At 30.1% G+C, this 25,791-nt stretch overlaps 1 protein-coding gene across 4 annotated transcripts in view; it reads left to right on the top strand.

The window, feature by feature from the left end:
- Ptpmeg (protein tyrosine phosphatase Meg) overlaps positions 1 to 25,791 on the top strand; it is a 205,052-nt gene that overhangs the window by 165,128 nt on the left and 14,133 nt on the right. For all 4 annotated transcript variants that reach the window (XM_085817528.1, XM_085817527.1, XM_085817525.1 and 1 more), the window contains 7 exons: positions 2,320 to 2,463; positions 5,591 to 5,660; positions 8,943 to 9,097; positions 10,531 to 10,621; positions 15,631 to 15,698; positions 15,799 to 15,882; positions 20,217 to 20,408. In XM_085817528.1, the coding sequence (XP_085673654.1) occupies positions 2,320 to 2,463; positions 5,591 to 5,660; positions 8,943 to 9,097; positions 10,531 to 10,621; positions 15,631 to 15,698; positions 15,799 to 15,882; positions 20,217 to 20,408 (804 nt within the window). The remainder of the gene's footprint in view (positions 1 to 2,319; positions 2,464 to 5,590; positions 5,661 to 8,942; positions 9,098 to 10,530; positions 10,622 to 15,630; positions 15,699 to 15,798; positions 15,883 to 20,216; positions 20,409 to 25,791) is intronic.

The raw sequence follows: 25,791 nt of genomic DNA, 5'->3' as shown, positions 1-25,791 counted from the left end.
TATTTTTCAAAAATGCCTTCATAAAGGTATCTCTTTCTGTGTGTTCATAATTGTTTTGTGTTAATTAACTAACCAACTATTAATTTTAAAGTGTTTTTTTTTTAACTTGATAATTATGTTTACGTTTTAATATGGCCTCCATCAAAATTTTCTCTGACAATATTGAGATGTCTCTGTGTTTAGGAGTTTTACCACTCCTATTGAACGGGGCCAGATTTACGTATAAGCTACACAAGCTATAACTTACCCCCCCCCCCCCCAAAAAAAAATTAAAATGTAGTATGAGTGCAATATCGCCCACTTATTTGTTTGGCACTTTATACAAGAGTAAGAAGAACTGGATTTTTGTCAATTTTCTTTGACTTTTTAAGTGACAATAGGTCGATGTGTACATGGATAAAGTCAAGAGTATGTGCAATTCTGGGATGTTTTTTTAAGTGCAAATAGGTCGGCATGTACGTGGATACCGAGTATGTGCAATTCTTAAAAACGCGGCAAGCAGTGGGCGATTCTGCACTTTCACCCAGACTTATAAACAGCCTCATATCTCAAATAGCTTAGGGCCTTATCAAGTCTTAAGTCTGGCTCTGAACACTTGAAAAATTTGGTTGCTTTAACATTTTTAAAATTAGCTCTTAACCATTATAGTATTGCACATTTATGTATGTAAATATTACAGTGATGTATGTTTATAAGGATTACACTAAATCATGTCAGCTGAACTTTCATACAAATTACTAGAAGTTGTTTGTATGTATGTCAAGATTTTATTATTATTATTTAAAATAATTGTGCATAGTGCAGATTATAACTTAACAATCTAAAGAAGACCTCATGTCTATATTTTGCAGTGATATTTGTGTTATAAGCAAGTAGTCTGATAGAAATGACAATAATTGAGCATTTTGTCAGGTTTATTACTGGAGTCCGGAAATATTGCTAGTATCGTTTTGAATTTTATGAAAAGTTTTAATTAATTTGATGCAATGGAAATTCAGTAGATATCTGCAGATTTCAGTGTGTGTTTAGTCAGTACTTACAAAATAAATAAAGTTTTGTATTTTGACCAAAATATTGTTATATGAATGTGCTATGTGAAAAACTGCACAAAATTATATTCAGAAGAAGAAATATGAACTTCCTTAAAAAGAACATCTCCCCCCCCCCAAAAAAAAAGCTTTTATATGAAAATAGTAATGTAACCTTTTTTGTATCTTAAGTGGTAACAAAAGATTTTGCATGAATAATTTTTTACTATTAAATATCTCGTTTCTATTGAAAACAGCTTTCACTTTAGTTTAAATTAAAGTATTAAATTAAAAATTATTTTATTTTAAACCTTATGTAATTTGTTGTTATACATGTGTAAGTCACAAAAAACACTTTTTTCTACTAGTTTATCCATTGAAATGTGCACAGTGAAAGATTGTATTTGGTATTTTAATCTTAGAAATGTCTTTAGTGAAGTCATTCTAGAAATTTTATATTTATTATATTGTGATTTTACTGGTATTGTGGTACTACTTATTTATCATCCATACAATTCTGTAAAATGTTATGATTATATAAAATATAAGGTGACCATTTCCAAAACCACACAGAAGGTAAGTTAAATTCTCTGTATGGTTTTGGAAATGGTCTTTTCGCAGAATGTTATGATATAACGCAGTTTCAGTTCATTTGTTTAGTTCTCAACTTTAATCAACCAGCAGTTGCATAACAATCTGAGTAGTTTAAGAGCAGTAAATGCATTTGTTTATGCTATAAATCTTTATTTTATATTTTAATAATGCACCTAGTTGATATAATGTAAATACATTTATTATGTATACAATTGCTATATTTTATTAAAATTTTCAATATTAATCTCTTTAATAAAATTAGTTCTTTACATCATGTATTAAATGTCTTGTATAAAATCAATTTTAAGAAATGAGTTAAAAGATTTATAGTATATTTAATTCCTTAAAAATATTGAATTTTTTTAGAAATTATGTGTTATTTGTAATTGTATTAATATATAACTTTAATAATAATATAATTTGAAAGAAGTAAATAACTCTGCTATTGTCTAAAATGCTCTAAAGTATATTAGTACTTTGCTGTTATCTAAAAAATCCATTGGTTTGAAAAATAATTTAATGATCTTCCTCACAGTAATGACAAAACTTTGTTTAGTTCGTTTACATAAATGCAGGGTTTTGTTTCTTTCAGCAAAATCTAGCATATCATTTCCTGCAAAAAATACCAAAGTTGTTGAATACTATTAAATTTCACCATCACTTTTTCTGCATTTGTGATTTTTCTCATTCTTTTAAGGGTGGAGCCGATCAGAACCTTCCTATTCTGGTTTCGAGGGTGGCCCCAAACACTCCTGCTGATACTTGCATTCCCAGATTAAATGAGGGTGATCAAGTACTAATGATAAATGGCCGTGATGTTGCAGGATTGACACATGATCAGGTAACTTTTAAAATACTCATTTGCTTGTAGAATTTCATGTATCTTAATATTTTATATTATTAGTTTAAAAATAAAGTATTCTCTTAGCAGGTGATGATCTATCACCCTTGAAACATGATACCTGGAGAAACTGATAACATCACCATACTAAACCACATAAAAAACAGTGGCAATAAATCAATACAATATGTTTTTAACTTTTATTACTTTACAAGATTATTATATTACACAGCATTATCAGAAGAACGCACTGATGTGGACCTGTCATATCCCTTGAAGGTCTTTTCATTGTACTTTTAACACAAAAATACTTTTTAAAAAAGCAATTCAAACTATCTTATATCATTTTTACTGCTATAACTGAATATAAAACAATACTGATAGCCATCAGCATTTTTCTTTTACATAAATACTGTTCTTATATCTCAATATAGCCATAAATTGTCCCCATTGCTTGACAGATCACCATCACAGTTCAGAAGGTTGATGGAGCAGCATTTTGGATGTACTTGTCATATTCTAATGCAATTATTTGCTTAAGATGAGACTATGGAAATTCTGTTATCTAAGTGTTGGCATTACTAGCAGGATCAACAAAGTTCATATAATTTACTCTCAGGTAGATGTATCCTTGTTGCTCTAAAATCCCATTCCTCATTTCTGCATACAATTACCACTTACTGGTATATCATTTACATTGAGTAATTAAAATTGAGCACAAATATAGTATTGTATTGTAGATTCCCGAGCTGCAGTTATATGGTAGAATTCAGCTGTTGTAATCTTGATGGTACTATTCACAATCAGCAGATTGGCAGATCTTAATTTCATCAATTTCTTTTGCTGGAGGAGTGAATGGTGGTAGGAGAATGTGATGGATTTCAACAAGGCTAAAGGGAGGGCCACATGATTTTTACTCACAACCAAAGGTAAAATATGGGCTAAATCAAAATGTCCTTAATGCAGCCTTTCCAGAATTTTTTAATTGTTATCTTAGATTATATTGTGTGAAACTATATTGCAAGCAAGAGATGTGGCAAGTAATGGTATTGCATAAAACATATCACTTTAATTTATTGTTGTGGCTTAAAAATAATAGCATAGCCATTTGAGGTCTTCCATCTTTTAATTTAAATAATAAATATGCTTTATAATTAAAATATTTTATAATAAATTTATAATTAAAATATCTAATTCTTATAATTTAAAATGTTTAATTTATAATGCATCATACTAAGAATTTTAAGAGCATTTGCAACATTATTTTAATATCTCACTACAGAATTTTTTTTTGGTGATTATATTTAATTAATGAGCAAAAAAAGTAAATAAAAAGATTTCATATGTTTTAAATTACTTTCTTATGCATCACGTAGATGATAAGCTTTTGACGTCAGAAATATCTTTAGCAGTATTTACAAGCAATTTCTTATTTGTTAAGATCTTATAATTGCTTAACAGAATAAATATAAGAACACGATGAATGGTGACTATGAATTAACATTCTTTAAGATACATTCTACTATTTTCTCCTTTGTTAAACTCTTTTAAAAATTGTTGTTGTAAGCCTGAATATTAAGAATATCCAGATTTAAATTACCTAGCTTAATAAGAAATTTTGCTGTGAATTGCTGTCCAAGGAATAGGTAGCAACATTATAGAAATTATAAATGGACTTGAGGTGATAGCTAACATTCTGTTCATATGCACCTTTAATAAATGCATGAGTTCTTTCTTTATCTGTTTCCTTACAGCTGGTATACACTTTATAATTTTTCACTTTCAGTTCTCAAAGGGAAACTTATTCATATAAATGTATTTTTATACTAACTTTAATAAGTAATATCTGCATATGTTGTTGATAATGATACTTTGTTAGGGGCAAAGTGTCTCAGATTTGCTATTTATAACTTTGTATAATTAATTTTCATTATGCTTATTATGGAGTTATAATTAATGATTTTGAAGAAATCTAATTTTTTAAATATTTTCTACTAAAGAATTGTCTTAACATTCTTAAGTCCAGAAAGACTTAATAAATCTAGTTCTGAGTATCTGGATATATTTTGTTACCTAAAACACTTGGTCTTATTTTAAAGTAAAATTATTTTATTGCTTACCAAAAGAGAATTATAATTCTCTTTTATGTAGATTAGTTAAACATAAGGTCTAATTAAACACAAGGTCTCTTAATGGTAAATAATATAGTGAACAGTTTTCACTTTGAAATATATTGAGTCCTCTATTCATTATTAGATGCTATTCATTTGCAATGTGAAATACCTGTGAATGCTTAAATGGTCTCAAAATACTTTTCTTAAGATACAGACTATTAAATGTTAACATGATGTCTATAATAATACCACTTGTTAAATACAGTAACCTCCTTACTTACATAATTCGCAACTTGTATTAATTCAAAGTTGCATAAGTATGCAAACACGAAATTCAAACCAAAATTTGCCAGACAATATAAGGACTCTGCAAGGAATTCCTGTTTTTCTCGACCTGTAGAGCCCATATTGCCTTGAAATCCTGTTAGAAAAAACTCTGTACTGAATTAGTAAAAATATTAGAAACAAATTTATGATATTTTTACTTATTTTATTATTCACTTGAAAAACTCAGATTCAGGATTTGTATTACCTATGCTTTGAAAATCAGCTTAAGGAAGATTTTAAATTGCATTCTTAGACTGTGTATGAAGATTTTACAAGCATATACAGCTATTAGAAGTGACTTTTTTGTGAAAAATATTGTGTAAATTAATTTACTATTGGCTGATTTTATGGAATAAACATGCAAACTTTTTTAAAACTGCTTGTATTATCCATCTCAGTTATTATAAGGTACATTTTTAAGTTAAGATACTGTTTATGAAATTTATTTTTCTTGAAAACCTCACAGACTCTGCCCACATCTATTATAAGTAAGAGAAACCAATTTTATTCAGTTGTTATAAAAGTATGCAGAAGAAACTTTTTGTGCTGTTTGTGTGATTTAATTATTTTTGTTCGGCTGACTGTAATGTTTCATTCTGCTTTCATTTATAGTGATTGTTGGTAAATTGTAGGCTAAGTATTCACCTATTTAAAAAATAATTTATGGAAACTTCTCTTTTCGTTAGGTTGTGAAACTCATACGAGCATCGAGAGAACGACATCCGGCGGAACTCCTGTTGACGGTACGTCCAAATGGTAAGGAACTGTAACTGATTTTTACAGTCTTAAAAATTTATATAAATAACTATATGAATTTTTGAGTATTTAGTAGTAATATCATATTGCAGAGTGAGGAATTTCATTTTATACAATTATACTCTATATAAATAGCTCAGATAGGTTACTATTATTAAGTTTTTTAATTTGGTGACATAAAACTGTACTAATTGACTTTTTAAGACACATTTTTATATGTAATTAATATCTTTATCAAAAAATCTGATGTGTACACCACATGACTTCCTTGTACGGAATATTAAATTATACACATTTGTTTCTTGCATTTCTTTTAAACTTATTGGATTTAATTAAATCTACTTCGCCAACGGCACATAAACCGCAATAAAATAAAGGCATTCTTTAAAATTCACTCTATTTGTTTAACATAGCGACACTCTGGCACTAGGTTCACTTAACAGTATTATATTTCATTCATATTATAACTCAGAATGCACAAAATGTATATCATTTAAAGAGTTATCTAATCGTTGCCACATGTTCTTTTCAAATACTATAATAAAGCTAGAACGATGTAAAAAAGAAATTAAGCAAACAAAACAAAAAAGAAACAGTTTTTCACAGACAATTGAGTATTTCTCATTCAATTAATTCAGTTTTCACTTCGCGAGAAGACAAAAATACATAAAAGCTCAAAATGTCTGTATTAAAAATTAATAATTATTAAAAATTAAATTAATAATTATTAAAAATTAAGTAAATCTTAAACGCTTATTTCCTCGAAAAATTCCAGAAAGGATTAAGCATGATTTAATTCGCAATAATAAATGAAGGCGTTATTTTTGTTGTTGCGAAGCTTAGTCTCTCTAGATTGGCAACAAATCTACAATTCTGCTGTTTCAAATGTAAACAAATATGTCTGCCATGTTATTTAAAACTTAACTGCACTTAAACAGCTTTTAGATTGTTGATAATTGTACAAATACTGCTTCCAGAATTACGAAAGGCATAAAAACCTTAACAGGAAGATAAGAACAACATAATTCAATCATTTTTAAAGCAAAAAATGTACAGTTTACAAACATATAAGAGTAAAGAAACTGAGATCACTGTGGCGAGTAACAAAGTGGATATATATATAAATATAGTATTTATATACGTTTGGTGCGGCCGTTTGCAACCAAAATACGAGGTGCACATCTACATGTTATAGCAGTCCTATATACAAAATTTCAACATCCTGAGGCTACTCGTTTTTGAGTTATGTGAGATACGTACGAACGTACGTACGTTTGTACAGACGCCACGAAAAATTCTCTTCAGAATTAATTTTAAAGCAGTTTTATATATATATATATATATATATATTTTTTTTTTTTGAGGAAACGAGTCTTTTATTCTGTCCTTACGTACAGATATCACGCAAAAACATCGTTAAATTGCATTCGATAGCGGTCAAAATGGATATTTTCGTTGAAATATGCTGTCTGAAAATTTTTGCGATTATAATACTTCCTTTTTACTTCGTACAAGGAAGTAAAAAGAAAGGTCTGACAAATTGCACTTTGTCCCTCTTTTAAAGAAGCATTTGACTTTCATGTAACTACTTAGGTAAAAATTATCTAAAAAAAGAATATGAAACAGCATCAAAAATCTGATGTGTTTTGACTTATTTTATCATTTGCTTGAAAAATGGGAATTCAGAATTTTTACTTTGAAAATCTGAAAAAAGACTTAAAATTTTCTTCCAAATTTCTTTCCTTTCAGGAGGAATTTACAAATATGTACAGCTATTGGAAGTGACTGTTTTTTAGAAAATATTGTGTAAATTAATTTACTATTGACTGTTTTTCTGGAATAAACAGGGAAACTTTATTAAACTGCCTTGTATTCTCCAACTCATTTTGGACATCATGAAATAAAAATAAGTTATTCACTTCTATTTTAAATTCTTAAAATTGTTTGCAGCTTTAAAAATGGAGTGAATATGTGACTTTTTAACTTTGTTGTTTTGAAATGAGGTGAGAAATGCAATGGTCATGAAGATAATTTAAAAAACAGCTATGTTTAACTTAATGGTAGTCATAGCTGTTCATTTTTTTCTATTTGAAAGGACAGACTAAATTTTTTATCTTGATATGTCTTAGGGAGATTGAATATCATATCTCCGTGAAAGAAATTTGTTTGATGTATTTTCCCTCTTCATTTTCGTTGCTTGATAAACCTACTTCTCTAAAAACAAATGTTCTTTTACACAGACTGCTGTTGAAGTGGTCTCTCAAAAAAGAAAAACTGTGCAAGCTATAAAGAAACATCTTGTTTACCCTGTATATTTTACAACTGTTGCCCATAAAGTTTCGAGTTGGAGGTTGTGATTGTAATTAGAATTCATTAGAAATAATTACACAACAGCTTACTGCAACTATTTCTGTGACATTAAAAGTATTCTGGTGAGATTCCCCTGGGTGTCAGAGAGGTGCTTGGTAATGCTGATGTCATCACTGTGGAATCCTCGGGATTTCGACAAGAAAAGTTCCAGTTTTTAGATAATGGTTTAAATCAAGTAAGATTACCTGTAGTATTTTAAAAATTTGGGTTTCACTTATTGTTTAGAAATAGAAAAATACTCAGCCACTGAAGAGCGAAAAGTGGGATCCTGGCCAGCACTGGTCACTGTATTATTATTGTGTAACTCCTGGGCCTGCTGGTATTTGAAAGTGATATGCAGGAATCTTGGTTAGTTTGTCATATGACTGTTAATTCATCATATAAAAATAGGTTATTCCGTAAGTTAGGTGGGCTAAGAGATCCCAAACATTTTAATACATCTGACGATTTTATACTTTCGAACAGCAAAGGTTGTCTGATGTGAGGCATTGTAATAGAGCACCAAACATGATATATTTTTCAGGATATTTATTACATACTAATTGTACTGATTTATCAAATAAGTATGCTGTTGTTTCTTTATAAATTTATTTGATTACAATTTGTATATTTCTGTACCTGAAGCTGGAGAGGGTGATGTTGTAGTTCTCATGGTTTTGTCTTTTATCAGTTTATTTTCTTTTGTGTATTTTATGTTATTTTCAAAGGTACTGTTCTGTTATCAGGACCAGATCAAGAAATGTGTGTATGTGTTCATATATGCATATATGTGTGTAAGCAAGAATGTATATCTGTGTAATATGCACATATATTCATACATTTCTGAATCCGGTCCCCCAATAACGGAACAACTGTTTCAAATAAATAAATATGAATGCTTTTAAAAAATGTTTTAACTGTTAAATTTTTTAGTCTATGTTGGAGAAGATGTGGAAGAACCTGACTTCCAGTACATACCTGATGCTCCCCACGTATCCTCCAAAGTCCCTCGTTCTGATGTACTTGCAGAATCCATGCTGTTGCTCAGTGAAGGTCTGGAGAGTGGTGCTGTTATAGCACAGTTTGAAGTAATGCATAAATTTTGTCATTATTTTATATTTAAATACGGAAATTATGCATAACATTTTTACAATTGAACCTCAAGTTTAAGTGAATAAATTCCAATTTGGGGGGAGGAGGATGAGAGACATTTCTTCTTTTCCTGCCGCTTTTTTATTGTTTTCTTAATACTTATTCACTGCAAAAGGGTACAGTGAAAGTGTTGTTATATTTATAGTGAGATTGCAGAGAAATATTTTTACATGGCCAGAAAATAACTGTAGAGAATCTTGAAGTGCTTTAGGTCATGAACTTTGTCAGAATCTAGGACATTTTTACACTCATTTTCCCTCATTTAAAAAAAAAAAAAAAAAAAAAAAACATTATCCTTCTCTCTCTCTCTCTCTCTCTCTCTCTTTTTTTTTTTTTGGAAGGGGGGGGGGCTTTTATATTTCTTCAAACTGATACAAGAAGATCTGTGAATAACCTGAAAAGTGTTGCCAGCTGTTAGCGTAATGCAATGTGGAGAAAATCACTATAGAGTTTCTAACTTTGAACATTCAATGAAATGATTGAATCCATCAATCGGAGGATATGCTAGGCTGGAATTTCTTCTTGAAATGATATGTATGTATAAAATATTTCACACGTCTTTTACTTGTGGTTAGAGAGAGGTACGGCATGTGGATTTTTCAGAAGTTGAAGAATATTACTAATAGACTTTTAAAAATAAATGTATGTTTTAAGAATAATAAAAGAAGGGCAGGTGATTTTTTAGCTCTACTTTTACAATGCCAATGTATTATAGTGTGCTTTCACATTGTCCTTTAATATTTAAGGCTTCTAGTCATTATTGCTTGTTGCAAAAGTAGCTACAGTCACACTACAAACATAATAAAAAATAGCTGGTTAGTTAACATACTGCCAGTGGTCAACCATTATTTTAGCTATTAGTAGACTGATAGGTTTGAAGAGAGGAACAAATATATAAGCATTCTTTTTATCAAATTGACTTAGAGTGTCTACTACATTTAAACTTAAAGAATTGATTATCTTTCCCTTCTACTGGCAGGTAAATTCTCAAGCAGACTGTGAATAAATAGCCTGAAGAAAATTATGAGAGAAAACATAAAGCAGTGTGATTGTTCCTGCTTCAAGCTGCATATTCAGTTGAAATTAATATTATTTACAGTCAGATAATTTTTATTTTTATATCAAAACATTCATTTGAAGCATTTTTTTCATATTCTGGAAGAGGTGAGAAAGAAAAAACAAGAGACATATAGTTGTTAGATATGAATTATCAGATTATCGTAAAATTATAAATCATTCATAGTGAAAAAATATGTTTGTAGAATTAAAATATAAATAATATAATATGTATAACTATCAAAGCTGATTGTGTTTTCACATGTTGCTATTTTAGTTTAATATTCATTATCGTGTACTTTTTTTAAATCAGCAATTATATAGAAAGAAGCCTGGAATGACGATGAATATCGCAAAATTGCCAGAAAATCTTATTAAAAATCGATATAGAGACATATCTCCTTGTAAGTGAAATTTTTTTTATGTTTTATTAATTATTTTGCATTTGTAATCTGAAGTTTCTAAAAACAAAAGAGGGATAGACTTTATAGTGGTCTCTTATGAAAATATTATGTATAAAGAAAGAAAATCTTGTAAGCTTCTAGGTAAAAGGGAGTCTGATTTATGTGAGATTTAAGTTTCATTTTCATTTGTTGTGCTAAAGGGCAGAAGATATTTATATTGTGTGCCTGTCTTTAAGTTTAACCAGTATCATTAAATCAAAGATAGGACTGCCTGTATTGTCTGAAAGTGTGATAAACTTCAGTTTTTTTATCTGATATATAAATTGATGTATTTTATATGAGGTGAAAGAAAAGCATAATATGTTTTATGTTCTTTTAACTCTAATTGTCTATGTGGGTGGCCACTATTTGTTGATATATTCACTGATAGTATATCTTTTGTGGTTTATCACTGTGGTTGCCTTTGTAAACCGTAACATTTTTTTCCATTTTTGGTATAAATATATGTCCGCGATTATTAACTATTATGTGTTCATTTTTATTGATTGCAGTAAACTTTCACAAAATCTATATTGTTGTCAGTTGCATTTGGGTTGGATAAGATTACTTGTAATTAATGTACATTCGAATCCTGGAGGTTGTAGAATATACTCTTTTTACACATTAAAATGTTTTTATCACTTACTTAAAATGCTTTACTCTTCACATATCTGACAATGAATAACCGCAGCTTTCATGTTTCTTGCTGTTAAAAGACATGAAAGAATTGGATGATTGACTGCACATTGCAGTCAGCAGGGCCCTTGATTTTCATAAAAATTTTAATCACACACTACAAAGCATACAGAGTGATGGCATGAATGCAAGTAGTTATTGTGAACAAAGAATGCCAGGAGCCTGTGCAGACACATATTTTAAAATGATGCTTACAAACAGACCTTGCTTTAAAATAATGCTCATATATGCAGTGAAACATACTCTCTTAACTGCCTGTTGCAGGTGACTATCATCAAAAGTGATAATTTCTGTTCTTATTCAAATTTTAAGTCAAAATGAGAAATAGTAGCTAAAGATTTATGATAGTGGAGAAAGCAGTATTGCTATAATATTAGCAATGAAACTGAACAGTATTTTAAAAATTCAGTACATAAAAAATACATATGTGAAAAATTGTTTAAGTTTTAATGGTTTGTAAGTTAAAAAAATTTGCACTACTCAATGTAAGTAATCATAATGAAAATTTTCCCTTCAATTTCATGTTAAAAATCATTATTTTTTTACTCTTGATATAAATAAATTGTTAGTTTTTCGTAACCTGTTTCCATTTTTTAAATTTGAGAAACATTTTTCAGCGTGAGAAGTTTAAAAATGAGACTTATAAAACTAAAATCAGAGTTTAGCAAATTTTTTGTAAATATTTGCAATTTATTTATATTCAGTCATTTATTTTGTCTTATTTTATTATAATTTTTAATCGATAAGCACTTATGATATTTCTGTGTTTATGTATTTTATTTTGGGGTGTTTGCAGTTCTGCGTAACTAGACATTATAATTTTACAGGTAAATTAAATGTGCAGATAATTAAAGATGTGGTTTGCTGAAGTTTTTGTGTTTGGCAGTTTCTTGCTAGCGTTTTGGAAGTTTTCATATCTTATTAACAATATCTAAGGATTAGTTTAAACTAATAATAAATAAAATGATCAATTTAGTGATAACTTACAAGTTACAAATAATTGTTGACCTTAGTAATATGATCATATTTTAACTATGTTTTAACCATTTAAACCCAATTTAAAAAGTAATTCTAATTCTTTGTGTAATAAATAATCTAGTATTTTAAAAACAATGTAGCAAATTGAAAGATTTTTTCAGATTTAAAATGTAGTCAGTCTTTTAAGATTAATTTTAAAAAGTGCTTTCTGAGAAGCCATAACTTTTGATGAGCTATTGCACCAATCTGTAGATCTTAGAATTAAATCTTTTATATAATTGATCTCCTGCATAGAAGTAACATGTCGTTCCCACATGAATTCCCTGTGCCCAACTTAACACTTACAGCTGTGCCTGCTAGACATTTAAGCACATTGTAGGAACATGTCAGAAAATTCAGATTACTGTATAACACCTTAAAAAAGTTCTTAATTAAAAAGCATAAGAGACTTTTCTGCATAAATATTAATGTCTGCTGATGCGAATTCATAAAATAAGTCTTTACTGTTGAATAAAACTGAAATTTCAGTTAAAAAGAATTTTCATTTTGAAAAAGAGCTCTAGCATTTCTTTCTTTCTCACTCTTTTTTATCCCAAAGGGAATTAGCCCAAAAGGGATAGTAATTTCATTTTGGGATTTTGCGTTGAAAATTTTAAATGTCCGTTTCACTTTTCACGTAAACCTACTGCGAATATGGGCATCTGAAAGCTCCAAGTTTGGAATTTGTTTTATTATCCATTTCCTATTTCGAAAAGCTTTAACGAATTTTTGATTAACAAACTCAAGGATTTAAAAGCGAGCAATGGCAACACTGTACGGGGGGAAAAAACTTTTTTATCTCCACCACACGAGACTGTGTATCGGAAATTCTTAAGATATGCTCATTTTAAAAATATTTTCCGATATTGCTGTTGAATTGAATTTTATAATTGAAGTGCCAAGAACATGATATTTAATAAATAAAGTGGTAGTGCACAAAACATTAAAGCCCCTTTAGACGGAATGTAAAATCTGAAAGCTGTCTTTGGGGGGAGGATCGTATATTGCGGAATGATGGAAAAATTACTATCATGAGCTGTTAGAATAAAGTAAAATTGCTATGGTAAATGTAAAAAGGAAAAGGAAATCCATAGGTATCTGCTGTAGTACTAGATGATGTCAGAATACTTAAGAATTTTTTTAATCTGTGAACAGCAGATTTAAATTATTTTTAATCTAGAATCTGTAAACATTCTTAAAAATAATGAGTAATGTAAATACAAGGCAGTTTTTTTTTTATAAAAAGGCATTCATGAAGGCCTCTCTTCCCTTAAGCAACTAGCCTTCAAGTGTTTTACCATCCAGTAGCCATTCCGTTAAAAGTTTAAAAAATATATTAAGTGCACAGTCATTATTAATCATCCATTTTCTATTGTTGCAAGAGTAGTATATTTTAGAAGTATTGTCTTCTTGGTATGAATGTCATTTAATTTATAAAAGAAAATGAACTTTGTTGAAATTAGACTGCTTAAAAATGTAAATAAATGGTTAGACCAAAAGGGTTGTCAGTGTCAAAACGACCTTTTGCGTCGTTTTGAGACTGACAACCCTCAGTTCTGCATTGGTTCACTTTTCAAACTGTTTCCACCAAATATTATTGCCATGTATTATGTTTAAAAAAAACTATATAATGAAGAATCTACATGGATGTTTCTCGCATTGTGAAAAAACAGTGGTATCTAGAGCCATCAAACTTCGGGTAACGTAGTCTTCCAACTGAACATGCGCACTTGGAAGCCTGAATTTCAAATTTGTTTTATTATCTATTCCAGATTTTTTAAATCTTTAATGAATTTTTTATTAACAAACTCAATGGTTTTAAAGTGAGCAGTGTCAACAATTAAGTGCAAATAACATGATATTTAGTAAATAAAGGTAACATGCAAAACGTTAACAAAATAAAGTCCTTTTGGTTGGGGTTTAATATAAAATTTGAAGACCTTCAGATTTTCTTTTCATTCTTTTTAATAGTGTTCTGTTAATTATCTTCTTCTTCTTTTCTTTAATGTGTGTGTGCTAGATTAACTGTGATTTTAGGTTAAATGTATGGGCTGTCTCTGGTATTACCCCAGTTAATAAGAGTCTGCTGTATGCTGCTGAAATATTTCATTGAAATCATTAGAATTTGGTGTAGATGCAGACAATAATATATACAAAAGTAGAATTACTGAATGTTGAAGACTGTGATTTGTTTACGTGATTCATAATATGAATTCTTGTTGCGCAATGTTTTGCGAAGTCCAGAAAATTGACCTTTAAATGATTGAGTGATGAACTGTGTATAGCTGTACACTTTTATAATATTAAAGATAATTAATGTTTGTCTCTTGTCAATTGGCAACTATGCCTGCTGCAAAAACGGTTTTATTAGAAAGTGAAAGCATTAATATCTCTTCAAATAAACAGCTTACTGGACTGTGACCGTAGTAAAAGTTATGAAGTATGCATTTATAGACTGGGAAAAAATCTTAGACAAAAATTATTTGGTACTGATTTCTGAAAACTTAGTACACATGAACCAACCATGTTTAAATTAAAATTAAAATTAAAATTAATTTTATAAGCTACTAGTAAATCAATTGCTTGATTATTTCATAAAATTTATTAAGTAAAGATGCTATTAAAAATAGTGAAACGTAAACTGAGTTGTTAAAAATAGTTTCCAGTATTTTCCTAAGACAATCATCGTTGATTCCAGATCACTGTAGTCTTCTGTTATCAAGACGTTACGATCACTGATATATAGTACATTAGACTAGAAGAGAATTGCGCTAATGTGACAATAAAAATCGTAAAAACAACCTTGTATTTAGCGTAAGAATATTGAAAAATATCTGTTATATTTAATTTATTATTAATATAAAATTATCTGTTAAATTTAATTTTGTTTCCTTTTACTTAGATGGAAATTCCCACATCAGGAATTATCAATCGATACATTGCTACACAGGGACCCTCGAAATCGATTGAGTGTTTCAATATACTTACGCTAAATACAAGGTTGTTTTTACGATTTTGATATAGTACATTGTTTATTTATGTTTTCAGAAATGCTGATTTTCAGACATGGAAACCTTGAGAAATTTTAAATTCATCTTTAATAATCATTGTTAGATAAGTTAACATGTACACAGATAAAATATGTTGCTAAATTATGAAAATTTTATGTGTTTTTAATGTTGCATTTAACTTATCTAAGCTTTTGGTTATATTTAAAATTAAATATATAAAAATTTTTTTTCAATACTTATTTATAGATGATAGCACAAGGGTCATTCTGCTTAACAGTTCTAATGGTGATTATATAAATGCAAGCCATGTACATGTAAGTTGCATTTTTTAAATATTTGTAATCTACATTTTTTGCACTTGATTAAAGTATATAAAATTATCTGTTAAATTTAATTTTGTTTCCTTTTACTTAGATGGAAATTCCCACATCAGGAATTATCAATCGATACATTGCTACACAGGGACCTCTGTCAAACACTACATCAGATTTCTGGCTGGTAAGTTCTGTTTCCACTTTGCATAAATAATAAGCATTTGGTAAAATACATGTTGTCCCTGGAACAAAGTACTTGTCAGAACTAGGGTTGGTATATAAAATAATAATAATAATTTTTTTTTTTTTTTTTTTTTTTTTTTTTTTCTGAAAGAGTCAAGAATATCCCCCAGTGTGAATTCAGATCTCAAAAAATTAAACTATAGAATTTAAATATTAAAATTAGAAAATTAAAAAGAAAAACTCTAGATTAACAAATTAATCATGTCAAATTTTACAAAGAAATAGACAGTAGGTTAAAAATAATTACTGAAAGGCTTATCTAAAATATCTTAATTTTCTGAAAGTTAAATTTTAAGAATTCTTATTCTTACTAAGGGACTCCAGAAATTTCGAAGTTACAGTAGTCTTTTACACAAGCATGTTATGCTTTCCTGGATAGTATAATCATCACTACAGTGGTGGCCAAAATTGTGGACACTTTTGGAAATTTTTATGTTTTTGAACTTTGTATGCTTATAGAAAATGTTACGTTTTGCAAAATGCAAACTTGTATATATCATTTTAAAGAGAATTTATTACTAAATTCAATACAAAACACAAAATTCAATTATTTGCAATACAAAAAAGTTATATGTACTTTAATATAAATAAAAAACACAGTTATGAAGTGGTTTGTAATATCTAGCTTTCCTAGCCAATCACTGTTCTTGTTCTGAGAACCAGTCAAATGTTAGTAACTGCCAGTAGAAGCTGACATCATGTTTACACTTGAAACAATTCATTATTTTGCTTTGTTCTGTAGAAGGAGGATAACCGTCTTTATAACCGAGGATTTATCCGAGATTCTATCTATTATGAATTCAATTGATCCAGCCATCCAATTCACTCTTGAAATTAAATCCAACAATTCCCTCCCCTTCCTCGATATTCTTATAATCCGCAATGAAACCTATTTTAGCACCACTGTGTACCGTAAACCCTTTGCAGTTTGTTTACCACCCCATGCCAAGTCATGCCACCCTGTTAAGCAAAAAATGGCTTCTTTTTACTATTATGTTTTCCGCGCGCTAAAAGTTTGTTCCTCTGAATCTTTGCTTACCAATGAACTTAATTATTTGAGAGCAGTTGCGATTGACCGTGGATTTTCTCCCGTGATTATTGATAAAGCCGTCAAAAAATTTTCAGATTCCCATCAAAGAAGACATTCCGTTGTTAGAAATAATATCAATGACCTTGTGGTGCTTCCATTTTATCCTTCTGTTAGCTATAAAATTGCACGGATTCTCCAGAAATTCAATTTTCAAGTCGGTTTCTCCCCTATTAATAAAATTCACCCTTCGATTCTAAAAGATTGCGTTTCTGTCTTGAATTCTTGGGGAATTTATAGTATATCATGTCAGTGTGGTTTAAGATATATTGGCCAAACAAAAAGAACATTGAAGTTTCGTATCAAGGAACATGAATCTTATGTCAAAAAAGGGGGAAATTAACAAGTCTTCAATAGCGTATCATAGCTGGACTTTTAACCATAATTTTGATTTTGGGTCTGCAAAAATCATCCAAAAGGCTTCTTCCATAGGCGAATTGGATTTTCTTGAGGCTTTTCACATTCACAAAGATTTAGAAAGTTTAGTTAATGATTTGAAGTCCAATCCAGTCCTTCCTAATGCCTTTAAAATTCTACTGTCTTAATTCAATTATTTTTGCCGATAGATGGCGTTACCTCCTCGCACTTGGTACTACCAGAGGGTATAAAAATCCGTTCAGTGGTTGCTTTCCATTATTTGAAGTTCAGATTTTGAGCGTAATGTGCATTTGCCCCTCGCTCCCTATTTTAACTTCGCTAATATTTCTTTATGCTTGATCAGACAGCCTGGCTCAGTAAAAGTGGGCGGCCAGTGCAACTCTGATTAAAAATCTAGTTATAACCACGTGCAGTGCTGATAAGCACCACGTGTTTCTGTGATTCCTATTTTCTTCTTTCTATGTATTTCTTTCTCCTGATGAGGAGGGACTTTTAGCTGCCCTCGAAATCGATTGAGTGTTTCATTATACCTACGCTAAATATAAGGTTGTTTTTTACGATTTTGATTGTCACATTAGCGTGTTTCTCTTCTAGTCTAAGATATCGTTATTCGGTAGTGATGGGCGAAAATATGTAAGACGTAGAATAGGAGAAGAGCTACATGCTGACAGCATTCAAGCAACTGGGAAGAACCCAGTTAGTGTTATGATTTGGTCATACATGTCAGCAGATGGTATTGGTCACCTTCATATCATCGATGGGACACTGAATGCCAGAAAATACATTGACACTATTCTAGAACCAAAACTTCTACCTTCCATCAGAGATCTCTTTCCCAACAATGCTTCATTTATTTTTCAGCAGGATTCTGCTCCTTGCCACACGGCCAAAATATCAAAAGAGTGGTTTCGTACAAAGAGCATTAAATTGTTGTCATGGCCAGGAAACAGTCCTGACCTCAATCCTGTCGAAAATTTGTGGCACCATTTGAAAACTCTTGTCCGAATGAGGCACCCATCAAATAAAAGGGAACTAATTGAGGCTATAATTGTTTCCTGGCATCATGTAATAACGAAAGAAGAGCTTAAAACTCTTGTCAGCTCAATGAAATGTCGATGTCAAGCTGTAATCAAAAATAAAGGGTGCCCTACTAAGTACTGATAACTCGCTGCAATCACTATCTAATGTATATCGATAAATATTATCATTTAACTTTTTTGTATTGCAAATAATTGAATTTTGTGTTTTGTATTGAATTCAGTAATAAATTCTCTTTAAAATGATATATACAAGTTTGCATTTTGTGAAACGTAACGTTTTCTATAAACATACAAAGTTCAAAAACATAAAAATTTCCAAAAGTGTCCACAATTTTGGCCACCACTGTATATGTGTGTGTGCATGCATGTAAGTGAATAAATGCAAAGTAAAAAGCAGCTCAAAACTTAATCCAATTGTGTGCTGAAAGCAGCAACAAGTGGTGGTAATAATGCAAAATAAATAGAAATGCATTTGGAGATATGGGGTGAATTTTAAACACTGGATAATATGGGATGGATTTTAAATGTATTTTACATTTATTTTGCATATGCTAGGGGTGGATTCATATTTTTTTATTTTGCATATGTTAGGGAGGGATTCATATTTTTAATTTATTTGGCATATATATATTTCCTTTTTTTAATATTCCAATCGCTCCCAGCTGAATGGAACAATGTAACCATTCATCTGGACAGCTATGAAGGCAATTTAAATAATGGATACACTAAGATCAGATAATGGCTAGATTAATTCAACCATACATCTTGTTTATTGCAAATTTTATTAGAAAACTAAGTAAGCTGATATGCAAAGCATTTTGTTCCAGGGCATCTCTGTTGCTGTTGTATTGTTGCCTTTGGAAATCATTCAGAATAAATGGCATAAATTACAAAAATTAGAGCTGTAACTTTTTTTAACAGCTATGGAGCTTTAGTTCAGGTTCAGATGAAACAAATAGAGAAAGGTCATAGTATTTTGTACAGTTAATTATATGTCACATAATGAATGACAATTAATTTCAGTATTTTCATTCCAGTAATGTATTTTCATATGACAACTAAGTGTATTCAACACTCTGTGCTATTTCTGAGGATAAATTTATATCATTAATTCAGCTGGATTTTTTAAAAACAGAAAATTGCCAAACTGATCAATTTGATATCTAGAAAAGAATGATTAATGGAAACTCAGCTGTTGGCCATATGAATGTAAATCTTTTAAATGTGCTAATAAAGTTTTTTTCCCGTCTTTATATTATTTTATGATGTTGCCTGTTCATATGTTCCATTATTGAAAGTTAGCAATCACAATTCCTCTCTTGAAATGAAATTCTAATTTTTCTATGTAAATTTGACACTTCTAAGTAATTTACCTGAAGCAAGTACTTCACTCACTTATCTTAATCCAACAGTTTCCCTGTTGTCACTTTTTATGAACATGTCTTTATGTACATGACTTTTTTTTTTCTTTCTAATAATAAGCACATTTCTGTTACTATCTCATTTTGATCTGAGTATACCCCCAATGTATTACTATCACATTATCAGATTAGAAGATAAAGAGGCGTATGCCCTACCATTCGCATTAGAGCTTTTCATATAATGTTATCAAAGAACTTCTGAAATCTTGATTTATTTAAACTGAACTGCATGCAATTTGAATAGCTGGCAGGATATGAAATACTTTTATGTTAAACTTTTTAAGGTATGTATTATATGCAGGTTGTATTATATGTATTTCTATTTTGATCTTGTGGAATTGTTTTGCAGATGGTGTGGGAGCAGCAATCTACATTGATTGTAATGGTTACCACTTTAATGGAAAGAGGAAGATCAAAATGTCATAAATATTGGCCTAAACTGTATGATACGTTGGATCTTGGAATGTTGCGTATTACTTGCATACGAGAGCAGGAGAGTTTATCATTTGCATTTAGAGAATTTACTTTGATAAATTCTGAGGTTTGTACAACAGTATTTTTTAATATACACTGGTGAATAAAATTAAAGAAACAACTAAGAACTTATGTAACTTGAATGAGTTTGATGCTAAGAGCACATAACATTCGCAAGGTCTTTATTTTGTTGTGCTTTTTATATCTTCAAAATGTAGAACTGCTTGTTCCTTCAAGATGAATTTAAATAACATAAGAAAAAAATGAATTTAAATAAGAACATAAGAAATGTTATATGAAGCAGAGTAAAGGTTAGTGTTACAACATTTTAGAGATATACAGAAAAAATTTTAAGGAGTATGATCATCCCTGACTAAAACTATAGGTGTGGTTAATTAGTGATTTTCTATGCTATGAATTAGATTGTCTTGCAGTTCCGCTGGTAACAAAGGTTAAACGAATTTTCAAAGCATAGCACTTCAATGATGAATCTCCTCAAGAGTGCCAGGTAGCATCTGCAATGATCCTACTGTGTTTTACACATATTCTATCATAAATTCAGATAATATACAGGTTATTTATTCCACTGGAGTTCTTCACCATCAAGATAATCTGTCACCAGTGCAACTCGGTGAGGACAGGTATGATTGCCTGTATACATCATCAGTGTCTTTAACTCATTTCTAGATTTTTGACATGACACTTTGGCTACTTTGGGGTCTTTTCAGACTTGTGTCAGTGTTTTTCCTTCTTCCATTTTTCATAATATACTGTATTCCTTCTCAACGACATATTTCACCTTCCACTTGAATAGTTTTATCCACACTACTAATAAATTTTAGAGTCAATGTCTGTACAAAAGACTTACAAATAAATGGCTGTTAAGGACAGGGCTTTTCATAAAGTTTGTAATTTTAACAGCATCTTAAACCACATCATTCAGTTCCACCCATGCCCTTTTTTTCCCCCCTTCCAACGGCTTTTGATGGATCAGGCAGTGCGTAAAAGCTATATAATCATTACTAGCAGCTTTAACAAATTTAAAACCTGCATTTTTGCCAATCATTTTTGCCTTTGCAGTTTAAAAAAATTCATCACATTTACTAAATGTGTTGTCAACCATGTCTTTGACAAAGCAGTTTTCCAAATTTCATATTCGTATTTACTTCCTTGAAGTACTTCTCCAGTGGTATATGGCTTTTTATTTTAGCAATCAGATATGACATTTCATATGATGCAAGTACGTAATTTTTGCCAATAATCATAAATCTCTTAAAATAATTTTTTTTCTATATTTGAAGATTTTAACAGTCATTCAGAATATTTTTTGGTTTATTGACATAAACATGTTCGATTTAAGATACCTTTTTAATTTCGATGGTTTCATATTCTCTGTAGCCAAAATATTGTTTTAAGCTAAAGAAAGAGGTTGTTCATTACCATCACAAATGTTGAAAATAAAGCCAAATTGAAGAAATATCTTATGTCTTTTCCGCATCTTAGTAGCCTCTATCTGATTACTAGATCCTGCTTGAAGAGACTTTGTAGTATTGCTACCTTTGTTATTCAAATTCAACCGTTTATCCATGAGTAAAAATATTTTTATCATAAAATAAATAACATTTCTCATAATAATTATTAAAGTAAATACCAGTCATAGTTGAGTAAAACAGTAAAATAAAATATTGTATTATTCCTGAAATGTAGGTACTTATTGCAATGAAACAGAAACAAATGACTGTACTGGAAAAAGGTAATCACTACATTAGTCATAGTGGTACCAACTAAATTCTCAGCACATTAGTGTGGCTTAGGATGTTGCATATTGTACGTCTGTAGCATATTTTGATCCTGAAGTAACTTATGCTGAAGTATTATGTTGCGCATAATGTCATTTTTTAATGTGTAAATATAATTTGCTGCTGAGCCAATATTATGATTTTATAATTGTCCTGCATAGAAAATGTAATATATTAAAGATATTGAAGGGATTTTTACTAATGTTACTTTAAATTCATGTATCTGAATTAATTTTCACTACCCACAACATTTTGCTTTGTAACCTGATCTCTTGTGTCACAACCCACTGTTTAAGAAATGATGATCTGGGTCATTCCTTTAGAAATGACCAGTTTAGTTTTAAAAGAATTGACAGTGATTCGCTTTTGAAGCATTTATTTTTGTTAGAGTAGCAAGATTTACAAACCCATGATTAATAGTCACAAATTAATAAAAATTGAAAGCTTTTAAATAGTTGGTTTTATTCTCAAACTTGTTTTGCAGTTATGTTAAATATTAGATTCATATATACTTCTGTACCCCCCTTCGAATGCTATTACAAAAGTGAAGTTAACTAGATTAATTGCCTTAAGTTATCCATTTCCTATTTGCTGATAGGTCCATAATTTCTTTTATTGTAGATCCTCAAGTTTCCTTAATTTTTTTGTAAGAAAATATTGTGTTATATAATTATGTGGTGCTGATTTTGATTATGAAAATAAAATTTCTTCATTGGACTTTTTTTTTTTTTTTTTTTTTCCCCCCCATTGATGCTGCCGTTATGTGCTAGAGATTAATGTGACTGTTTTTCAGTCCTGCATATTATCACTAGTCAGTGTGGTTTAAATTATCTTGATAATGAAACCATTTATCAGAAGGTCAGGCTGAATTATTGATCTTAAAATGTAAAGGATGGAATCTCTTTGGTAAGAAAAAAGAAAAGAGCATAGAAAGTGCTGTTTTCAATGCAGTTGAAAGAATTAATTTTTAAACTTAGATTTTTCAAAAACAAGTATTTTATGTATTACAATCATGAAGACTAGTTACTACTAATTTTATGCTAAATAATGGAGACTATTTGTAGATTCTTCGAAAGTATATTTAAAAGTGCATATGCAGGCAGATAGTATGCCAAAGGAGATGTAACATGAATGGGTGTAGTCATTTGACTATAATTTTTGTAATTTCTGTGCATAAAAAATGTGGAACCAAGAGGCATATACACCTTGTATACACTAGGGATATTAAGACGGAATTAAAGACTTACTAATATTAACAATTAATATTATATATATATGTATATGAAAACCTAAGGTTTAAGAGTGATTAATTCCTGGGATTAAAATAAATTAATTGTCTTAGTCATAGTATTTCCTCAAAATATATTTACCACCTTTGCACATTAAATAAGACGTATTGAAAATAGTTGTGAATGAAAGGGATGAAAAAAATTTTTTTTTTTTTTTTTTTTTTTTCCTAAAACTAGGTTTTTCAAAATTAGGGAAATCAGAATTAAGGTTATCATTATTGATTCTAAGAATAGGAACAAATGAGTTATCCTACTATACATCTCAAAGTGTATTTTATATTGAATCTGATGAATGAAATTCCTCTGAACGTGTAGTCACAAATCTTTTAGGTAACCAGAAGGCAGAAAATTACACAGAACTATCCAATAAGCTTCTAAAAAGCTACAAAGCCATTACTATGCAAAATGTCAATTAATATGTATCTTCTGAATTTGAAGCTTGATTTTCTGACAGAATTTAAGAGCCATAAGTGACAGGCATAGAGAATATTTCCACAAGTCTGAAAAAAAATATTTTTTTAATAAAAAAATTTATTGTTCAGTGTAATGCATAGATTGTGTGTTGTATACATATAGATACTGATTCAGAAGTCAAACAACAAAAATCAGCGTTAATTCACAAAATTTTCACAGGACTAGTTTCGATGGTTTTACCGAACCATCATCTTCAGCTGCAAAACCGCAAATGAACAAGATAGGAAATAATGTTTAGATAAGATAAGAAAGCCTGGACAAGAATAAGCAAGTGGCGCCATCTGTTGGCGAAACCAGAACTAAAACATAATTTCTCTAAAAGCCGAAGGCAAATTTGGATTGGAATTAGGATCGTTAACTAGAACAGAAAGATTTTTATGAATGTGAAATGCCTCTAGAAAATCCAGTTCTCCAATGGAAGATGTTTTTTGAATAATTTTGGCAGCAGAAAAATTGAAAGTGGGATTTTCGGACCAACAATGTTGAGCAACAGAAGACTTCTGTGTTTCCTTTTTTCTAACATATGCCTCATGTTCTTTGACGCGAAATTTTAAGGCTCTCTTAGTTTGGCCAATGTAAATTAAACCGCACTGGCAAGGAATCCTATAAATACCCCAGGAATTCATATCCGGAATGGGGTCCTTGAGTATAGAAGTTGGAATTTTATTGATGGGAGAGTAAACAACCCGAAAGTTAAATTTCTGCAAAATATGTGCAACTTTATAGCTAATTGATGGAAAGAAGGGAATGACAACATAATTTTTATAATCTCCTAAAATAAGAGTGTGGCTTTTAGTGTGTTGAGATGAGAATTTTTTAACTGCTTGATTAATAATGTTGGGTGAAAAGCCCCTGTCAATAGCTATTGCTTTTAAATAATTTAGTTCTTCATCAAGGGCTAGTTTGGAGGAGCAAACTTGAAGAGCACGGAAAACATAGGTATAAAATGAAGCTAACTTTTGTTTAGTCGGATGACATGATTTAAAGTGTGGTGGAAGGCAAACCAATGAAGGTTTACGGTAAACTGTAGTACTGAAGTTGGATGTCTTACGTGTGACCAGAATGTCAAGAAATGGAAGAGAATTGCAAGTCTCAAGTTCAAAAGTGAACTGAATAGCAGGATCAATAGAATTCATTGTTGAAAGAACTCTATTTAAATCATCTTTATTACCTTCAAACAGGGTAAAAGTATCGTCTACGTAGCGGAACCATGCCGGGAAGTTTAAAGTTTCAAATAATTTTGATTCATAATAATGCATGTAGATATCAGCCAAGATGGGACTGAGGGTGCTTCCCATGGCTAATCCCTCAGTTTGCTTGTAATATTTATTTTGGAAAACAAAATGTGTTTGTTTCAAACAGAGTTGAGTGAGAGAAATTAGCTCATCAATTTCGATGCAAGAGAAATGAAATTCGCGAAGTCTGGTTTCTAGACATCTTAATGCACCCTCCACTGGGACATTGGTGAATAATGATTTTACATCAAAAGGAACCATGAGTAAATTACGAGGAGAAATGTTTTTAACCTTTTTTACAAACTCTATTGAATTTTTTATGGTGTAAACTTCCACCACACTTTAAATCATGTCATCCGACTAAACAAAAGTTAGCTTCATTTTATTCCTATGTTTTCCGTGCTCTTCAAGTTTGCTCCTCCAAACTAGCCCTTGATGAAGAACTAAATTATTTAAAAGCAATAGCTATTGACAGGGGCTTTTCACCCAACATTATTAATCAAGCAGTTAAAAAATTCTCATCTCAACACACTAAAAGCCACACTCTTATTTTAGGAGATTATAAAAATTATGTTGTCATTCCCTTCTTTCCATCAATTAGCTATAAAGTTGCACATATTTTGCAGAAATTTAACTTTCGGGTTGTTTACTCT

This window comes from Stegodyphus dumicola, chromosome 5, assembly GCF_044657685.1.
Source record: "Stegodyphus dumicola isolate Sdum_Otavi_A_Nest chromosome 5, ASM4465768v1".
Taxonomy (NCBI): domain Eukaryota; kingdom Metazoa; phylum Arthropoda; class Arachnida; order Araneae; family Eresidae; genus Stegodyphus; species Stegodyphus dumicola.
This window is presented reverse-complemented; position numbering and strand designations above follow the sequence as displayed.